General features: G+C 38.7%; 1 protein-coding gene across 3 annotated transcripts in view; it reads left to right on the forward strand.

Moving 5' to 3' along the window:
* Positions 1–21,319, forward strand: part of FAF1 (Fas associated factor 1) — a 5,915,525-nt gene that overhangs the window by 2,037,499 nt on the left and 3,856,707 nt on the right. For all 3 annotated transcript variants that reach the window (XM_044055943.1, XM_044055942.1, XM_044055945.1), the window contains exon 8: positions 10,817–10,903. In XM_044055943.1, coding sequence (XP_043911878.1) covers positions 10,817–10,903 — 87 coding nt within the window. The remainder of the gene's footprint in view (positions 1–10,816; positions 10,904–21,319) is intronic.

A 21,319-nucleotide genomic window follows, 5' to 3' on the forward strand; every position in this document is an offset into this window, starting at 1 on the left:
TCACTTTTTGTAGCTGATTTTTTTCCAAGTCTTCTGTATTTCTTTATTCCTGGCATCCAGGCAGTGTGCTAGCCAGTTACTGAAATTTACCCGTAAATACATGTCTGATGGCCTTCTCTGCTGAGTTTTTGTTTTCACACTGAGAGAGCTAGAAACAAGCTGTTACTCAGTGTGCAGCCATCTTGGAAGTCCTGACTAATGCCAGTTCTTGATAGGAACTGACAGTGGATCTTAAAGGCATCACAGAGGGGCAGTGCTACCCTATATCTACTTTTTTTTTCCCCTTGCCCCCCCCCCCGTTATCTGGTTTGAGGGTGTGGAATAAGAGTCTTCGACTTCTTCCCTCTCCTCTTCGGAACCTCAGCCTTGCCGCCATCCTTTTCCCCTCCTAGACATGCCCTACCCTGTATAAACCCCAACCTCCACCAGAGACATCAAGGGTGAAACCTGTTTAACCACTTCCCACTCCAGGATAGGCACATCGTCATCCATCCCTGTCACTCTGTCAGATGTCCGAGTTGCTATTCCAACTTGTGACACATGGACTGTAGTTAGGGCTTTATCCTTCTACAACCACCAGAGCAGCTCATAGTACATTTTGCTTGTCATTGTACAGTCACACCTTGTTAATAAACATTGTAAAGTCACTGTTAATTAAAAAAAAAAAAAAAAAATATCCCCAGTACGGTTTGTTTTAGCATGCTCTGTGCAAAGCACTGATGCTTTCACTGTCTGTTGAGCAAAACAGTATAAATGAATACTTCTGTGTTCCTTAACAGACTCTTTTGTCACTGTTAGCTACACAAGTGACAGCTTGAGCTGAGCTGACTAAAAAGATAAGTTTGGGTGCCAAGCCCTTCAGAGCTTTCCTACCATTGAAGTGAATGCTCTTCTGCGGGCTTTTGAGGATTGATGGTTGTTTTGTGCTGTTCTTTTGATGAGCAGATACGTTTCCTTCGAGGAAATACATTAATGAATCATTGTTTTATTGTACTTGTAAGCTGTTTTTAAACTAGGAGTTTGTGTTTAAACAGACTGTCATGAGTTGTAACTGCACTTTTAAACAAGAGTTCCAAGTGCGTTTATTTTAGTGCTTAAACCTAAGCACTTAACATTAAACTAATACTGAAACAAGATGAAATGACAAATAAACTACCAAAAAAAAAACTATAAAAATATGCATTGATATGCTAAAAAACAGTTCTTGCCAAACTTAGTAAATATATTAAGAAAAACTGCAACAATGTATCAAAGACTGACAAAAAAATTGTAAAAGTAAAATAGCAGTTACAATGTAGAAACCACTACCATAAATGATAGTCTGTTACAGTTGTCAGCTGCCCAGTACAAAGATGGAATTCAAAAGTGAATATTAAATAATGTCCTGATATTTAAATTAGTTAGACAATCCTGTTCCAGAACTGAGTCAATATTTCCAAACTGTCTTTTCCAAGAAAACATAGAGACCATACCTCTCAACCTAGAAACATCAAAAATCCAATGGAATTGTGGGATGCCAACTTTCAAATGCAAACCGAAGAACAGACATATGGCCCCAGACCCTGTAGTAAATGGTAACCATTTTTTTTTAAATGTGTAGCAGTGATGTTAACTGGGAAGGGAGATGATGATGAACCTTAGGATTTTGCTTTTGGTGACTTGCAACATGTGGGTCTTGTGGTAAAAGTAGGGTATTTAATGGTCGGCAGTATTCTAATCTTAGCAAAAGAATATTATAGTTTGCTAGGACCTCCAAAAGTCATTCTTCATGGCTTACTGATCAGTGGCGTAGCTAGAGTTTGTGCTGCCCGGGGCTACTTTGAGTTTGCCACCCTTCCCCTCTCACAAAATCATGGTCGAATGCAGCCCCCATACACAGCCCTCCCACCTGCAGCCATTCCAATGTCCCATTACTTGGCTTTTTCACCCCATTTACCATAAACACTGTAATATGCGTACTGCTTTACTTCTGAATCAACAATGATTATTTAGATTTCATTTAAAACTTTTACTTTACATTTTATAGCACAAACACTGACAGACATCTGCTAAACAAAGCAATACAGTCTCACAATGAAAATAGACTGAGCATTAAAATGTCTCTGCCTTTGAAACTCACGTTCATTGAAACCCACATTCAAAGAAAATGCAAAAGTCATCTAAATAATTCCACATTATATAGATCTGTAACTAATGAAGAGGGTTGCTGCTAGCAAACAACTTTATATTTCATTGTTTCATCTACAAATCAATGGCAATAGGTACTTGAAGGATAAATTGTTTATGTTACATTAAAAAACTGATAAGCTAGTAATATTGCAATAGGGAATGGAAGGCAAACTGATAACAGGTTCATAGTTACTAGGAATCTCCGCCAAAGACGACATTCTCAAGACTGCAGCATCCACCTCCTTTAAAAGTACAACACAGTACAGTATCAGCCATCCATCTACATACTGTAGGAGTAGAACCCACAGTCTTCTGCATCAAAAGCAAGTGTACTACCTGTTGTGCTACTAACAACACAAACAGAATCGGCATAAGCAGTACTAAACTTCTCTCCCCCTGAAGAACAATGCAGCAAAAAGCCAAAATGTATTGAGGGGGAACAAAGGCACAAAACCAGGGGCACATTTTAAACATTGCTTGTATAATCTTAGAAAGTTGCTAGAATAAAATGTTTTGTGTTACCTTGCATTTCCTGAAAGATAAGAAGACTCAATGGTTATCATTATGTAGTGAATTCATTTCTCACTGATTTGCCAGAAAACTACAAATTTGAAGAGGAGCAGACCAAAGTATTTGCCAAACATTCTGTGAACCTTCTAGAATCATGAGTGGTGGCATGAGTAGAGATGTTAGGCTCTTATACACATGCACACACACACACACACACACACTCGAGTGAAAAGAGCATGTCAAATAACTAAATAGCGAGACTGCAGGGTTAACTAGCACTTGAGCCAGATAACAACTATAGAGTGAGACTGCAGGGTTAACTAGCACACACATCCCTTTTTTGACCAAGAAAGCAGAGCACATCAAATAACCAAGTACGCGAGTGAGAAGGGCATGTCAAATAATAATAACTAACCTTACTTGAGCGCGAAATAACTTAGCCACCTGCAGGGTCAAGCCCTTAATCGAGAGCAATACACTGAAGCAGTTGAACATTGTCTAACCATGCAAGAAGTACAGTAGCGAGGTACACACGCTCAGAATGTTGTAGCAGTTGAGCGAGATATTGCATCACTTGCAGAACAGGTGCATCTCAGTATATAGTAACCCGTGGACCAGTAAATTTGAAGTAAATTAGAAATGGCTATCAGTACACTACACTTGAATGGCAATCAGTACACTGCACTTGCGAGCCAGAGCCCTACAGCGCATAGTAACCTGCGGACCAGCAAATTTAAAGTAAAGTAGAAATGGCTCGACACTTGTACGAGACCAAGACAGCAGGGTTAACTAGCACACACATACACCCCTTACAGAGCATGTCAACTAATCAAGTACTTGAGCGAGAAGTGCATGTCCAATAATAATAACTAACCTTACTTGAGCATGTCAAATAATAATTAACCTTACTTGGTCAAGAAAGAACTTAACCACCTACAGGGTCAAGCCCTTTAGTGAGAGCAGTACACTAAAGCAGTTGAACATTGTCTAACCATGCAACAAGTACAGTAGCAAGGTACACATATTTAAAATGTTGTAGCAGTTGAGCGAGATGTACACTTATATTTTCTAATCTTGCATCTGGAGCAGTACACTACACTTGCAGAATCGGAGCCTCACAGTGCATACATAAATAAATAAAATGAGAAGTAACCTGCAGACTGATGAATTTAAAGTAAAGTAAAGTAGAGATGGCTCGGCACTCGTGCTGATGCCTGAGCCTGTCTTCTTGCAATAATATTCACAGCCCATCCGGTAACCCGCGGACCAGTAAATTTAAATTAAGTAGAAATAGCTTGGCAGTCATACTGACGTCATCGCGCATGTGATGACGTCAGGAAAAGTAAAAAAAAAAAAAAACCCTGTGAAATTCAGAAATTAAAGGGGCCACGTAAGAATTTGTGGCACCCCAATATTTTGCCCTCAAAACCGGCATTTACTAAGGAATTTGGTATGGCTGAGAGCTGACATAGACTGCCATATAGCCCAAGGTTCAGCGCAGTTCAACAAACCATAAGAAGTCCATAAGATGAAATTTATTTATTTTTATTGACATTTGATTACTGGGAGAGTCCAACTGGGTAGAAGCCCATTTTCAGTCGAGGCCTAGGGAGAAAAGCTACAAATTATTATAAAACATTTTAAGAAAAATAATTTTACAATCTTCAGAAATAAAAAAAAACATCTGCAGTTTAAATAATTTTAACAAGTTAGACATAATATAAAAACATTTGTTTAGAATCAATAGGTGTATGACAATCATTTAATATTTAGAGAAATCTTAGACAGTTTGAAGAGAAATTAATAAATTAGTGTAATACAAATAAAAATTGCAATATGAAGTAAGGGAAAATGGGCTTATGGTACATTTAGAGAAAAACTCAGAGAGGAGAATTAGATAGCAGTAAGGAAGTAGATGAAGAAGGGAGAGTAAGGAGGTATAAGGAATGAAAAGGTACTTATTCACATTTAGGAGTATATGATATCCTGGTTTTTAGCAAGAACAGAGCCAGATTTTAGCTAGGAAATAATGCAGAGTGGTTTTGAAAGATGGGAGGGTGGGTGTAGACCTAATGGATACAAGTAAGGAGTTCCAGGTCTTAGCAACCTTGTACAAGTATAGGGAATGCCCAGCAGATTTGCTGGTTTAATAGTCAGACAAGAGTTTTTGGTCACTAGATCATAATGACCAACTGCGAACATAGTTTTGTGTTGAATGTTTTTTATTGCTGGACAGTCAGGTGGACACTGGAAAATTTTATATGTAGTAAAAAGTTGTGTGCATGTTAGTTGATGTGGCAGTTCTAACCAATTTAGGCTTTTCAGTGCTATACAGTAATGGGTTCTGCAAATTTAGCAACTTTGTTATAGCATTGTCCAAGTTTCAATTTTTGTGAACCCTCGAGGTTAGTAAGGATGGGAGTGCCATAAAGAAGAGTTAATTGGAGATAAGTAGTGGCAAGTGTAGTTTTAGTTGCAGATCAGCAGATGGACCTTCATTCTTCATTCTTCGAAGCAAAAGTAATGAAACCTTTTTACAGGTGTTGTGTTCTTTCACTAAGTAACTTAATCTCCAAGTCTGCAAAGTTCTCATGATGAAGCATGGCTGAAAACGCTAGTTGTGAATGCCTGGAATAGACCTTCCTTCTCCCAACATCAGTGCATCGAGGCTTAATGAAACAACATCAGGACACAAATAGATTATCTTCAGAGCAGCAAAATAAGGCTGAAAAGAACAGATAAAACAAATCATTTGATGAAAATTGTAGCAGTCTCCAATGTCTGGCCCTGCAACTGTGTCTTCTAAATCTACCTTTTCATCACAGCTTTCTGAGTTTTGGAGCATACTTTTTCACTGTTAGTTTAAAAGTTGTTTAAAGTTACTTAAAGCCATTTCCAACCAATTGTGTTTATTTGATATTTTTGGCTGGTAATTGTTTTAAAGTACGTTTTACTGTGTTTTTGTGTAGAAAAAAACGTCACTTTTAAAGATTTTAAATGTTACCAGCTTTTGCTTCTTGCTTCTCCCAGGGAAGGGGCACCATTTTCAGCTTGGTCATGGAACAAACCACCAGTCCATTTTAAATTTTTATGCACTCTTCCCAAACCTGACAAGCAACTGTAGCTTTAGTTAATCCTACTGCTGCTAACTATTTGGTTCACTCCAGTCCTATTGTTTCTGACAAGAAAGGGGAAATTATTGATAATTATGGGAAAAAGTGTATACCTCTGCGACTTTGATTTTCAGAATTTTGAATTGTCAGGCTTGTATTTTAAAGTTTATTTTGACAAATTGTGAAAGTATGAGGAATGTTTTATCTGTAGTTTCTTCTTGTGAGAAAAAATGTGCTTTAAATAATTTAGTTACTTCCATTTTACAAGTCACAGCTTATTGTTTACAGTGTGTGTATGACTCAGTTGATGCTTCTGCCAGGGCTATAGTTACTGGTACTGTTTTGAGGAGGTTTGCCTGGCTGCATTCTCAGAACCTCCCAGATGATGTGAAAAATTAGATTTTATTTTTAAATTCTACTTTGGATAGAGATTTAATTTTAAGTCCCTGTGCTGCAGAGATTATCAAAAAGTGTGATGGCAGGAGTAAATTGATACAGGGAATCTCTAATATTCTTCAGTCCTTCTTTTCCAAAATTTGTATGGGATTTTCTAACCTTTCATCTAATTTTGGCAGGAGGTTAAGAGGAAATGGTGGGGGGGGGGGGGTCCAAAAAGAATTTAGGAACTCTCAAAACCAAGTACAATTCAACAAGTCAGAATGACTTTTTAAGGGACCTTTCCCTCCCTTCAATAAAGTCTGAATCTCTGGTTTTCTCTTTTGAAACCGGTAGTTTCAAACAAATGGGTTCTGAAGATCATTCATCAAGGTTATAGATGGCAGTGGGAGGAAATCCCTCTTCCCAGCGGGTAGTTCCTCATTCATCAGACCAGTCTCCTTTATTTCCCTCTGTCCTCTAACACATGCTGTCCCATGGAGTGATAGAGTCAGTTTCTTCTTCTTCCCAGGTTGGGAAAGGTTTTTATTTAAGGATATTTTTAGTGACAAAGAAAGTGAATGCTTAAGAGACCAGTACAGGATCTTTCTTTCCTACACCTGTTTGCCATAGTGCTCAAGTTCAAAGTGAGGTCACTTCACAATTTGTTACCACGTATTCCTCATGTAATTTTCCTGGTAACACTAGATTTAAAAGATCTGACCCCGTCCGACCCACAGGTCTGGAAACAGTTGGTGAATAAATTTAATAAACTTGTCAAAACTGTACAATGATAGTAAGATCCAAAGTAAAAACAAATAACCTGGATCTTGCCTACATCGTTAAGTGTCATTCCCTTGTTGTTTATATAATTTAACCTCTTAATAATAACGGTACAGTATCTACTATTTCTCAACTTCATTTCTTTAATGTTTTTTCAATAAGATTCTCAGGATACCCCCTCTCTAGAAGCATCCTCTTCAGTTTACCTAACTCTTCTATACAAGCATCATCTTGGGACATTAATCTTGAAATCCTGATCCACTGGCTTTTAATTAAACCCCCTTTTTGATGCACTGGATGACAACTATTAAAATGTAAAAAAAGAGTTACTCTGTGTTGGCTTTCTATATATAGACATCTCAAGGTTGTAATTTTCCCCTTATAAACTCTTACATCCAAAAAATGGATGATCTGCCTATCAACATGAGTGGTGAACTTCAAAAATAAAGTACTTGTTTCCAATTCAGAAAAAAATAATGGAATTCTGACAAATCGCCTGCCATAACAAGAAAAGGTCATACAGTTGTTGGTAGTATTTGTGACAAAAATTTAATTTATACATTTTAAACACTGTGCTATTCTCTCTCCATTTTAGTACTACATTGGCAAAAATGGGGCCACATGTAGCCCCCCATAGTAGTTCCTTGTATTTGCCTGTAGTACTCGCTTTCGAAAAAAAATGAAGTTATACTTAAGAATAATCTCCATAAATTCATTAATAAGTTTTATGGCAGTGACTGAAAATTTGTCATATTGAAGTAATATTTCACCAGACCACCTTAACCCAAAGTCATGTGGGATAACAGAAAACACTTTTCTGATATCCATGGTGATAAGGAAGCATTTGTCATCACTGCCACATTATTAACTTGTTAACAAAATCCCATGAATCCCTCAACATATATTCACACCCAGTAAGTATATTTTTAGTTTTCCATCAGTATATTTTGCCAAGGGGTTCTGTAATGGAGCCTGCTGCAGAGACAATAGACCGTAAAGGGGGATTATGTAACTTAGAATGTATTTTTGGTATACTGAAAATCTTGGGCAAAATGGGGGTTCTCATCCTGCAGGAACTGCAGTAACCCAACAGAAATTACGTCATATAATAGTAATTCCTCCAAATATAAATTGATAGCATTGTATGCAGTTGTAATTTCATTAAAGACACAGTTTGGTTAGTACTAGAGTCATTCAATATGTAAAACATCTTATTTATATAGTCAAACGTGTCCATCAAAACCATGGCTCCACCTTTTCCGGTTTCATGCTCTTGTTAAATGCAAATTCATCTAGAATAACTTTTTCTCATGGAGGCAGGTTGAATAAAACTGCTTCTTTTTCTGTTGTTTAACAACACCCTAATTTCCCTTTCACAAGTCATTTCAAAGAAGTTCAAAACTGGACTAACTGGAGGATTAAACATACTCTTCCGTTTCAACATGCCTTTGTCCAAGTTTGTATTCAAGTCGTTTTCAAACAGTAGACTTAAATTAAATTCCTGATAAATATCTTTAAATCAGTTAACGTGTCTATAATATTAGCCCTGCCTGTTGGTATAAAAGAAAAAGCCTTTGAAAATTAGGCTATGGTAGTTTAATTCAATGTAATTGAAAGTGTTATAATTAAAATAGAGCATAATAGAAACATTGCCTTCATGATGAACATCTGCTTGAATGTCTCCCCTGATATTATTTACCATACCGGTTGATGGATCCAAGATTGTCTGTTCCTTCCTCGATTCCAGTTCTTCTTCCCCATTTGTGATGGAATCATATTCCTTGAATTCATCCTGTATTTGCTCGCTAGTCTCCTGAAGCACTTCAACTCTGGTTCTTCCAACAGGGCTTCAACAGCGACCTCTTCCTTATAAGCATTATCACGGGTAATAGTCTGCTGACCGTTAATGTGTAAAACTCTGAGTCTTGGAGTATATTCTATTAGTAACATAGTTGACATTGTCCCTGTTCAGTTTTTTATCCTTTGTATTCTTTATGGAAACCATCTTCTTTTCCATCCTCTTGAACACCCTGTCATACTGGTCTCGGTGGTAAGGAAAGAGTAAATCACTTGTGACAGAAGTGACCAGGGAAGAAATGTCTTGTCTCAGAGTCTCCATTCTCCTGTCATTCTTCCTCACCAAAAGTTTAGTAAGTTCTAAACCTGTGTTATCAAAATGTTTCATTAATTAGATGTAGAATGGCGTATCATCCTTAGCGCCATGGGGGAACTTCTATAGCCATAAACCCTTAGGTACATGTTGTCGTCTGACACTTTCACAAAGAAAATAGTTGTCCCTCTGAAGGGATTTATATTTAAACAATTTCTTGTTCAAACCTTTTAACTGCTGTTCCACGGAAAGTTATCCCAAACTACAACTGTTGTCCTTAATTACAGGGGAATCATCGTTAAAGTTATCAATCCATTTACTCAAAAAAAAAAAAAAAAAAAAAGGGTTCCGTCCAGTTACTCTCTTTGTTCATGTCCTCCAGATCTAATACATTCGGTGTCTAAATTGCTGATCATGCTCACTCAAATTGCCGACCTGTAAGCCCCTCTTGAATGCTAGGTCTAGCTTAGCCTTTGCTAGGACCATTGTCCAGGGGCTCTTGGACCCTTCCCCCTTCCACCTCCCAAATGTATTAATTTTGCTTTCTAGAAGTATTTTAAAATTGTGTGTACTACTTCTCTGTTACTGTTAAGTGCAATGCAAAATACAGCTCTAGTTGGAGCACCCCCGAAGAGGGCTTTTTGGCAGTAGTTAGCATATTTGTGCTATGTTGCTAACAATGTCTTACTCATCTTTTTGTGTAATGCATCTGAACAGTTTTTCAGTTGATTGTTTTTTTTACAGACATTTCAAAATGCAGTATCTTACTTTGTCATATCTAATGCTTTGTTGCTGTTATAAAGTGCAATGCAAAATGTCACAGCTCCCCTTGAGACCTCCATTCCCCACTGGGTATGTTAAATTAGGGCTTGTCAACCTGCAGTAGTACTGTTCTGTAATGGTACTTGTCTCTTCTTTTTTAATCCATCAATAAAGTGTTGTGTTGCTTTCTGCAGAGCTTTTAAAATGCAGTGTCTAGCTTTATTTCATCTCTTTGCTCCAGCAGCAGTGTGTTGCCCAACAGTGCACACGTTTTTTTTTTTTAATTCATCAATTCATTGTTTTACACACGTTTAAACACCTGTTTGTTGCTTTACCACCGTTGTAAAAAGCAAAGCAAAATGTCGCTGCTTAATATCTTGCTGCTATAGAATAGTGTTGTGTTACCAGCCATGTCTCTTTAATCTTTGTTTTTCCATTTACAGTAACATCCATAGGAGAATGTGTCAGCTCCAGTGAGAAATGTGCTGCAATGCCAAATATTATCTGAAGTTATTTTAAAATACCGCATGCCACCTGCCTGCTTTCTTCACTGTTTTATGCTACTTTCTTTATAAAATTCCTAGTTCTACCACATTAAACATCCCATAGAAAAAGATGACCTTTACACCCTTAAAATCATCTAGTATCATTATTTTTCAATGCTTAGTTGTTAATGTCCCTCAAGTCAACATCTGGCAAATTCTTGGCTTTGATTATTTGGAAAAACACATGTTTTGTTGGCTTGTTTGTATGAAACTTTGTTAAAACAATGTCAACACATGGTGCATGGACAATCATGCAAAATCATATCTTTTTGAGGGCTTAATTACATTATCATACAATGATGTATATTCAAAGTGCCATAGTGAATACTGAGTTTGGTCACTATTTTTATTGTTATTGTTGTACACAAGCTGGATTCTTCAGTTGAGTTAGAAATTTATTTATTAAAGCAAGTGGGTGAGGTAAACTATTAAAATGTGCATCTTCACAGGTGAAACGAAACGTTTATGATTTGACAAGCATTCCTGTCCGGCATCAGGTGTGGGAAGGCTGGCCACAGTCTGTCAGAGATGATTCGGTAAGTCTTATTCATTTAATGATATTTAATACTTGCCATGCTCCAGTATTTTCATGTTATCCATCCATTTTTAAAGAATATTCTTGTTAAGTATGATTGTGATACACTTTAATTTATTCACACGCTTCTGGCCCTTGAATGCATTTTGCTCTGTTCTGCTCACTAGCACCTACTTTCCCATGTTTATTTTGCTGTTTAGGCAGCTGGATTCCTAGACACCCTTGCTCTGATTTTAGTTTGCAGGGTAGAGAATATCTACAGATTGATAGTTGACTTCTTCAGATAAAAACTTTTAAGGCTTTCTGTCCATACTTTTGGCATCCGTGAAGGCTGCTACTGAACAGTTAGGAAATTTAAGCTATAGGAATGGTGTAACATGTAACGAGTGGAAAATGGAATGTGGAAGGAGATGGAGTCCCAGAGCTGTGTACTGCCTTACAGTGAAATGAAAAGCACACCCATTTGATGAGGGCCATTCTGCCTATCTCCCAGAGAAAATGCATGAGTACCCTTTGTGAAGCACCTGCACTGGCCTAGTAATCAAGGAGCATCAATCCTCACCACTGACACCAGTGAAGAACGTGCACATTGGAGGATGACAAGTACACACACAGTAAAGTACAGATGTTCTTCTTGTTTCACTGTTGCAGTCATTACATTTGGGTAATCTGCTGGCAGGTTGCCCTCAGTCGGCCTGAATTCCATAGTCTTGGGTCCTGCTTCGGTTGCTGTCTTCTCTTCCATGACATCAGGTCGTCAGGAGTATAAAACATGCAACCAACTCCATTTTCTTTAGTATTTCTTGCCACGCAGTGCCCGAAGCAGAAGCATTTCGCAAGTGCCCAGTCAGTCGACTACTGAAGTATTCGAGTATGAGTTTCAGAACCAAAGTCTTCACTAAAGCTAAGTACCCCGTTGGGGAAACTTTTTTCTTGCTTTTTACCAATGTCAGAAAAAGTTAATAATTGTATTACTTGTGGGAAGCAAATGCCTCATAAGGATTTCCATTTATACTGTATTCCTTACTTGCCCTGATCACATCTTGCCTGGCTGTCGGTTTTGTGCTAGATTTAACCAATGCACTATTAAGCGTCGGTATATTTTTGCATCAAAGTATTTTGGAAACGGATTTAACTACCCAGAAATGTCGTCTGATAGCAATATGACTACCGGAGTACATAAAAAAAATGCAAAGAAAAGGACAGAGAAATGCAGTCGAGATCCAAAACCAACGACGATGCTTCTCCTAAGCCGGTCGCCGGTTCGCCGGTACTCAGTGAGGTGCCTTCTCAGCCCCTGATACCCACTACCTTCGAGTCGCAGGCCTCTACCGACACCCATGTGGTATGCCGCAAGATACTCAAGGTATTGGACCAACGGATGCATCTCCCTCGGATGGGTCTGGAGCCGCTGAGCAGGCACTGGCTTCTGAGGGTGTTTTCAGACTTCAACATTTGTACATCAAACCGACAGCTGCAAAACCAAAGACAAAAGCAACTTCTAAAACTAAAAAAAACGATGCATGAACCACGTGCACAGGCCTCCATGCCTAAAAAACAGATGATCAAAATGGCTGAAGACCTTATTACCTTGATCAGGGGTACCCATCCCCCTCCATATAAGAGGCCTAGGCAAGACACTGATTAAGATTCTTCAGATCAGGTTTCTGTTTCTTCTGATTCCTCTTCTGATGAGGAATTATCTATACCTCCCTATGAGGATTCTGATGCTGAGGAGTCTATTCCATCTGCATCTCCTCCTGAGGATTATTCTTTTGGAGAAACCTTATATACTTTGAGGGTGCATTTTCACTGGGAGAGTCAAGACTTCTCAGAATCTAAAAAAGAGGCTCAGGGATTTCCTTCTTCTCCCTCAGCACAAGCCTTTGGCCATTCCCCATGTTTAAGACATTGTGGATGATGTGTTTTGGAGTCAAGCTTGACCCCTGACTCCTTACCCCTGGCTCCCAGTAAGCCTGACAGATATTACAGGGTCCCTGACTCACATACATTTTTATTTAGAAACCCTGCTGCTGATCCTGAAACTATTTCACAGGGTCCAAAGGGAGTTAAGGAGTCAACAGCAAAAAACCCTACCCCCCTCTGACAGGGATTCAAGGGCACTGGACAGATGGGGAAAAAAGGTTCATACATCTGCAACACTAGCAATCAGGGCCTTAAACTGTCAATTTAATATGCTTAAGTACCAACAGCATGTTATGGGATTGCTGAAATAGAAAATTATGTTGATTTCAGAATGTGCAGAAAATAAAGAATTGCAGGAATTATTGCATGCAGCTGAACAAGTTGGAAAGCATACTTTGCAATGTGGTTTTGATTATTTAGAGGCCGCAGTTACTGGATCTGTGATTAGGAGGTATGCCTGGTTAAAGGAACAAAATTTGCCTGACCCTGTTAACGCTAAATTGCTAGATGCACCTTTACAGCATGATTCTTTGTTTGGTATTAAGGCAGAAGAGGTCTTAAAGAAAAATGGAAGACATAGCTAAGTCTATGCAAACTGTTAAAGACTTCTTACAAGTGCAGCCACCCAGATTCAGTAGACACTGGCCTACAAAAAAATGGTCCTTTCCTGTGTCAGACAGAGCTTAAAGGGGCAAATCCAGTCACCCTAAGGGTTCCAGATACCAGGCGCAAGACTCTTACAGGTCAAAGCAGTGGGGCGCATCCACCTCCAAATCTGGAGGAGATAAAACACAAACCTACAGAAAGCAATCCCAATGACTTCCCTCTGCCTACACCAAGCACTTATCTTTTGGCAGCACCCATAGGGGGAAAATTAGCACTTTTTGCTCAAAATTGGCAGTTAATAACCCAGGACGTGTGGGTACTAAACATCATATCACAAGGATACAGATTTTATTTTCACACTCTGCCAATGACAAATTGGTGGCCAGACCTGCCAAAAAAACAATGGGCAGAGGCACAGAAACAGGTTATGTCCCTCATGGATATGGGGGCCATTCAGACAGTACCAGAACAGGAAAAAGGACAAGGTTTTTACTCGACTGTTCTTGGTACGCAGAAAGGACAAGGCCTGGCAGCCAGTACTGGATTTATCGATTCTGAACACATACCTGGACATTGCAAAATTCAAAATGCTCACTTTACAGCACCTTCTGCTCATGCTGGGCAAGAATGCTTGGCTGGTGACTTTAGACCTAAAATAGGCATACCTGCATGTCCCAATAAGACAGTCGGGCAGAAGATACCTCAGATTCAAGGCTGGTTTAATGCATTACCAATTCTCTGCACTGCATTTTGGCTTATCTACTGCGCCCAGGGTCTTTACAAAGTGCCTGGCACCAGTAATTGCATTTTGCAGACAAAGAAGTATACGAATATATCCTTACTTGGACGACTGTCTCATTCAAGCAGAGAACAAGGACACTCTTCTACGACACCTGGCATTTGTAAAAAGGCTTCTAACATGCTAGGGTGCACAATAAATGAAAAGAAATCACAACTGGTACCCTCTCAAAAGATAACATTCCTGGGTGCAAGCTTGAATACAACTGCCCAGATGACTTACCTCACGCCACACAAACAAAGGCAACTGACTACTTACTTCAGACTGATGGCAACAAAAATCCAGTCTTCTGCAAGACAAATTCTGCAGGCTCTGGGCTTCATGGCATCCTGCATTCTACTAATTCCATATGCAAGACTGCATATGAGGAAACTTCAGTGGTAGCTAAAAAGTTTATGGAGTCAACATTCACACAGTCTGGAAACAGTGATTCCTCTCATTCCCTGCCTGCAACAGGAGTTTCTATGGTGGGCAAAGGCCTGTCACCAAAACATGGATCGGCCTTTCACTCTACCCCCTGCCAGCCAAACCTTAACAACAGACGCATCAGATTATGCCTGGGGGCCCACATGGCAGGAAGATGCATTCAGGGCGCATGGGCACCAAAACAAATGCATCTACACATCAACCAGAAAGAGATGCTAGCTGTTCAAAATGCCCTAACAGCTTTCAAGGACTTCAGCCAGGACAACTACTGATAAAGACGGACAACACCACAGTCATGTGGTATATAAACAAGCAAGGGGGCACACATTCATACCCCCTTTGCAGATTAACCATGGCACTGTGGGACACAGCTTTGACCTACCAAATACATCTTCAAGCTGAATTCCTGCCAGGAAAACAAAACACTCTGGCAGACAATTTAAGCAGAAACCTTATGGATCCTCACGAGTGGAAAATAAATCCACAAGTCTTCAGCATGATAACAGAGAAATGGGGGAGCCCAGGCATAGATCTGTTTGCCTCTCCTCAAAATTATCAATTGAAAAAATTCTGCACAAGGACTTATCACAGACAAGCATGGAAAGTGGACGCCCTATCCTTCAGTTGGAAAAACCTGTCAGTTTACGCCTTTCCTCCTCTGCCTCTTCTACCCAAGGTCCTTCTAAAAGTCCGACAAATGAAGCCAAAGATGATATTAATTGCCCCGGACTGGCCCCGCCAATACTGGTACCCATTCCTAAGGAACACCCAGCTTGGACCTTGCCTCAAAGACCACAACTACTGTCCCAGCAAAACAATCAGATCCTGCACAATCAACTACAGACCCTGAACCTGGCAGCATGGCTAATCGTGTAATAATACAAATGACACCTCTCAGTAAAGCTGTGATGGATGTCATTTTGGAAGCCAGAAGGCCTAGTACTAGAAAATCTTATGCTGACAAATGGAAGAGATTCTGTGCTTGGAATCAAACACAAGGAACTGATACAGCAGAACCACATTTTCCTCAGATATTATAATACTTAACTGAGATGCTTGACAAAGGCCTATCTAGATCCATGCCTCTTCCATTTCGGCTCATTACAATACAGAGCCACCAATCTTTTCTCATCCTTTACTAAAGCAGTATCTTAGAGGAGCCAAAAATTTAAGGCCTCATAGAAAATCACCATTACCTGCATGGAGCCTCAATTATGTGTTGGAAAAGTTCACCCTGCCTCCATTTGAACCAGCTTCAGCAAGAAGTGTTTCAGAGCTACAGGCCCTCATGGCTGTAGAGCCTGTTATCATATTTTACCCAGACAGGGTGTCTCTGAGGACAAATCCTACTTTTATGCCTAAGGTGGTTTCCAGTGTGGCTGTTAACCAAACAATTCATCTGCCAACATTTTATCCAAATCCGCAGAACAAAGGGGAGAGAATTCTGCATTCCTTGGACGTACACAGACAGCTAAGATTCTACTTGAGCAGGACTAAAGCTCTAAGAAAAACTGAGCAATTACTAGTGTCATATGCTGCAGGATCAGAAGGGAAGGCTATTTCAAAGCAGACAATTTCAAAGTGGATAAGCCACTGCATCCATTTCTGCTACTTACACCATGGTAAACCTGTGCCCAAGGGCATTAGGTCTCATTCCACTGGAGCTGCAGCTACTTCAGCAGCCTTTATCAGAGGAGTACCAACCAAAGACATTCAAGAGGCTGCTACTTGGATCACACTTTTACAAAACATTACCATTTGCCTCTCTACTCTAAGTCCAGGACAGGCTTTGCCACTGCAGTGCTGCAGGGCCTTATAGCCGCACCTAATGCTATTTAGCTCCAGCCTCCCAACCATAGCTTTGTGATTCTACCCAAATGTAATGACTGCAACAGTGAAACATGAAGAACATAGTACAGTTGTGTACACTTACCATAAATGTAGATGTTCGAGTGTATTCACTGTTGCAGTCCAGGTTACCCTTCCACCATCCCCGTCATTCTACAGTTTATCTTTCCTTCTCTATCTTCTACAACCTATGTGGTGTATTTGTTTGTAGTTGAAGGTAAAGTTTATATTGATGCATGTATTTATATATCTGTATAATATTGCTACCTTTTTGGGGGCACCTGACATCGGGGGCAAGAAAAACTAAAGAAAATGGAGTCGGCTGCATGTTTTATACCCCTGACGACCTGGCGTCATGGAAGAGAAGACAGCAACTGATGCAGGACCCAAGACTTTGGAAATCAGGCCAACTGAGGGCAACCTGCCAGCAGATTACCCAAATGTAATGACTGCAACAGTGAAAAAACTCGAGCATCTACATTTATGGTAAGTATACACAACTGTACTTTTCCCCTAAGAGCACACAGGGATCACAGTCAGTCTAAGGCTGTTTTTTCCCTCTCTCTCCAGATCCCCAATAAGACTCCCCACTGGCACAGCTATAGGGTTAAGATCTCTGCCGAGTGTTCAAGCCAAAACCTCCAGCATCCTCTCTGTCCAACCAGTGCTTCGTGTCCCTGCCCAAGTAGCTGACACACAAACGCTTACTTTGAGATTTGATTTATATACAAACACGTAGACACTCATGGAGAAGGCTGGCACAGGTTCACTAGCTATGCCCTCTTCTTCCCAGACTATAAGGTAGTAATCCCTGCCACCAACCACCCTTACTTATCAGCCACTGTAAGGCCCTTCCCAAAGGGTGGCCAATTCTACTGTGTAATGTTACTATTATCCAAATGGTAAGTGTGACCATAGCCAAGGCTATTTAAGAATGGGCCTGTACAGTGTCACCAAATACATATGCGAGTACTTAAATATTTCTAAACAAACCAGCCACAATTAAAAGGTTTAAATATATTTAATAATAATAAAAGCACAAAACAATACCCAATAACTCAACACAGTGACAACAGAGTTCAGAATCACAGGAAATATTTTAAAACAACATTGCAGGACAGTCTCACATAAATATAGAAAACATCTAGACTGATCTTACTATATTCCTATCTATCTGTAAGGGAGATACTATGATCTAAGTCTTACTTACAGAGCAAGGCAAATACAGATGAGAAGTGCTGAAGATGGATGTGTTCAGATTCAAGACAAGCTACAAAATGCGCAGACTCACTCTCTGAGATGGTTCTTAAATTACTGTCAAACATTTCTGATGATGTCTGCCCATACATGTCAAGCAGAGTGCCTCCTTGGCCCTCTTCAAAAGGAACCTTGATGATTGTATGGGAGATAGGAAATTCTCCCTGGGGATCATGTCAGTCACCCTGCTAGACAGGGGTTCAGGGAAGTAAATATTGTGGGAAGAAATATCCAGGGGATTGTTATGGCTAGACTTGTATAGCCTAATACCAGCCTATGAACCTATGGGTTATCTCTGATTATATCATTCTCGTCACTTCTGCCTTTAGTTCCCAGGCTAACAGAAACTTCAAAAATTAACACCTCTGTGTCATAAATACTTATCCCTAAGAAGTTGCCTGGAACTGGAAGTCGTAAAACCAGCTAAATACTTTTACCCTTGAAACCTGTAATTATTTCTGTTTCCAGAAAATAGAAAGAATTTCTAGCTGCAGAAATTTTGTCTCCTAGCTGAGGTACACAATCGTAAAACTCTTCACTTATTTTCTCAGAGTTTGCAAGTTAACTCTGTTCTTTTCCAGTAGGGTACACTGTGGTTACATTCTTGAAGCTCAGCACATAACATATAGTGTTCTTACATTTGTAAGACAAGTATACAAATCATATTGCTATTCACAAATGACATAGAATTATTTACAGAATTCCAGTTAGCTGGGCTGGCAGCCTTCACACCCTTCAAGGCAGAACTTGAAGATCAGTATATTATGTTGTTTGCCATGCAAGAGGAGCTTCTTTTATAGGTAGATGATTCTTTGGGTGAAGAGGTACTCTCCAGGGCAGACCTTTTTGTCTTGCAGCAAATGCTTTGTTCTATGGAGCTAGTGCTTGTGGTATTGTGAGTAGGTCTTAGGTGGAGAGGTGTAGAAAGAAGGAATCTTTAACAGTCCAGAAGGGAAGATAGACATCACCAAGTAAGGACCAGTGCAAGGGAAAGAAAAGGATCATTAGTCTGAGAAGCTAAAGGAGAGGTTCAGTAATGTTGTACTGTGTAAACAATGTGATATCCTGTCATTTTGTCTGGGCCCATGAAACTACTGATTCTGGTTGTAATAGAGCTTCTAGGATCTGGTCAGTAGTGTTTCTGTGGAAAGAAGAGTTTAGTGGTAAGGAGCACAGGGGTGTGTGGGAAAGGTGAAAATGGAACTGAATTTGTCAGGTGGGACATTGGCTATGACTTTAGGGTCAAAATAGGTGGTGTTATTAGACTGGTGCTTAGTGCAATGTTAGGTGTTATAAAAAAAAGCCTTTTGATAATTCTTGGAGTTGATGATTCCTTTCAGTTCTTACTCTACTTTAATTTTCCTTGTGGCTTGCTAGACTTCTTTGTTGCCCTGCCTAAATATCTTTGTGTGGTGGAGGTAGTAAATCTTTTATGAGAAAACAAATAGATTTTCCCTGTTGTTATACACCATATGAGATTATTTTTGAATTTCCCATTCTATTTATACCAGATGATGATGATCTCTATATATTGATTTAGATGGTCCCAGAAGTTAGAGGTGTGTGTTTGTGTGTGTGTGTCTGTGAGAGTGTGTGTGTATCAACCTTAGTGAATGGGTCAGCAGATAGAGTAAATGCTTTTAATTTTTTTCAGGACCTTGGACAAGAATATTGGGTTAACTTTGAAGTAATTTCGGAGTATGTTGGAGTTACTAGACAGGACGGCACTAGTTTTGATACTCCTGAGTGCGCTCCCGTTTGGATGAAATGTTAAACTGCCTGAGTTGGTGATAGCTCAGGTGAATGCAAAAGCTTCCATGGCATTTATTGAAAAGAGTAGGGGTGCTTTATCAACATTTGCATTCATTTTATACCATAGAAAAATGGAATCATTTATTTACACACTTTTTTATATTCATGCTTATTTTTTTTTAAGTTAGCGACACAAAAGAACTTAACTAAACAATTCTATTTCATTCATTCTTTTTTATATTTACTCTGTATCCCCCTACTACTCCCTCAACCATCTTATTTCAGCTAATGTATCATCCTCCTCTTCCATATTTTATGTAGCAAATTATTGTATGTTTTTTTCACAGCATACATATTGTGGCAAACACTTTATTCCATTTATCAGTATCATATTTCCTTTACTTTATCATACTTCCCATATAATTTTGTATTCGTATTTATATATTAAATCCTTCCCATCTATATTAATTTTTACAGCTTTCCCAAAATTCTTTATTCTTTTTGCAATCACTATAGTCAACATATTTCCTTCCCCCATCACCTTCTGTTTCATGCTCCTTTTCACTGGTAAGTTGTCTAATAAAATTCTCCACAAAAAAGCTTGTTTCATAAAAAATTTCCAACCTTATCCTTTTGTTTTATTGCCTTTCTTTTATCATCTTTTCATTCTTTCCATGGGTACACCATTAAAAAGTTCTAAAATCATATTATATATTCTTTTTTGTTTCCCATCAACCACACTATAAACTTCCATAATGTAATTGTATTCTCATATTCTTTGTCTTCCATGTTTTTTTTCTTCTTTTCCCTGCTTTCTCTTCCCATACATTGTTATATTTTCAGATAACATCTTGCCTATCATTACATTTGTCTTTCTTTCTTTTTCTTTTCTCATTACCCAAAATAAATGCATGGGTACTAAATGCACCACTGGATTTTTTTTAAATTCAAACCATCTTTTTTATCATAAATTATTATTCTTCTGACAAAGTTCAGCCTTGAGCCCCAAGTGAATGTATAAAAAATCTCTAATAACTGTTTTTGCAATTGAGCTGGAAAAGTATGTTCCCCCTAAATATCCCATTTTTCCTATTGCATAAGTTGACTTATTATAATTTCATGCAAACTAAACGGCACCATTAAAATTATTTACTTTTATTTGAAATGTATTCCATTTTTTTATTTTAGTCACCAAATCACTTATACTTTATTGTGTTTAACGGCACACCAAAGGTTTTAGCTATATCACATGCTTATCAGTCTTACTTCTTTATTTTGTTTTCTTTCAGTATCATCTCTGCAACTTCTTTCATCATAATTTACATTTCTGTCATCTGTTTGGCATACCATAATGACATAGCTCCCTTCTCCTACTACCTCATCCAGTACTTTTTCTTTCCCTTTTTGTAGTATTTTCAGAAATATTTTATAGTTGTTATTCTTTAGTGTTATATAAGCCTCCAATTTTTATATATTTTTTCTTCCCTTTTCCGTAAAAAAAATTATCACTCCACCACATATGCCTTTTTCTATTATAACGTCCTTCATCTATTCATTTAATATTTAAAAAACTTCTCTGTCATATGTATTCATTTCTTTACAATACTTGTAGCTTATCCCATCTAATCATTGTGCTGATTCATTCTTACCTATTGTATCACCTTCTCTGTTTCTTCCATTGTTGTATTATTTTCTAAAAAAATTGTTTTATTTTCAGATATTTTTGCTTTCCATTCTATTCACATATTTTCAATACAAAATTCTCTGCTACCGCTATAATATCTGCTTGGTTGTATTTTATGT

Source organism: Protopterus annectens, chromosome 14.part0 (assembly GCF_019279795.1).
Source record: "Protopterus annectens isolate FY-2018-M chromosome 14.part0, PAN1.0, whole genome shotgun sequence".
Taxonomy (NCBI): domain Eukaryota; kingdom Metazoa; phylum Chordata; order Ceratodontiformes; family Protopteridae; genus Protopterus; species Protopterus annectens.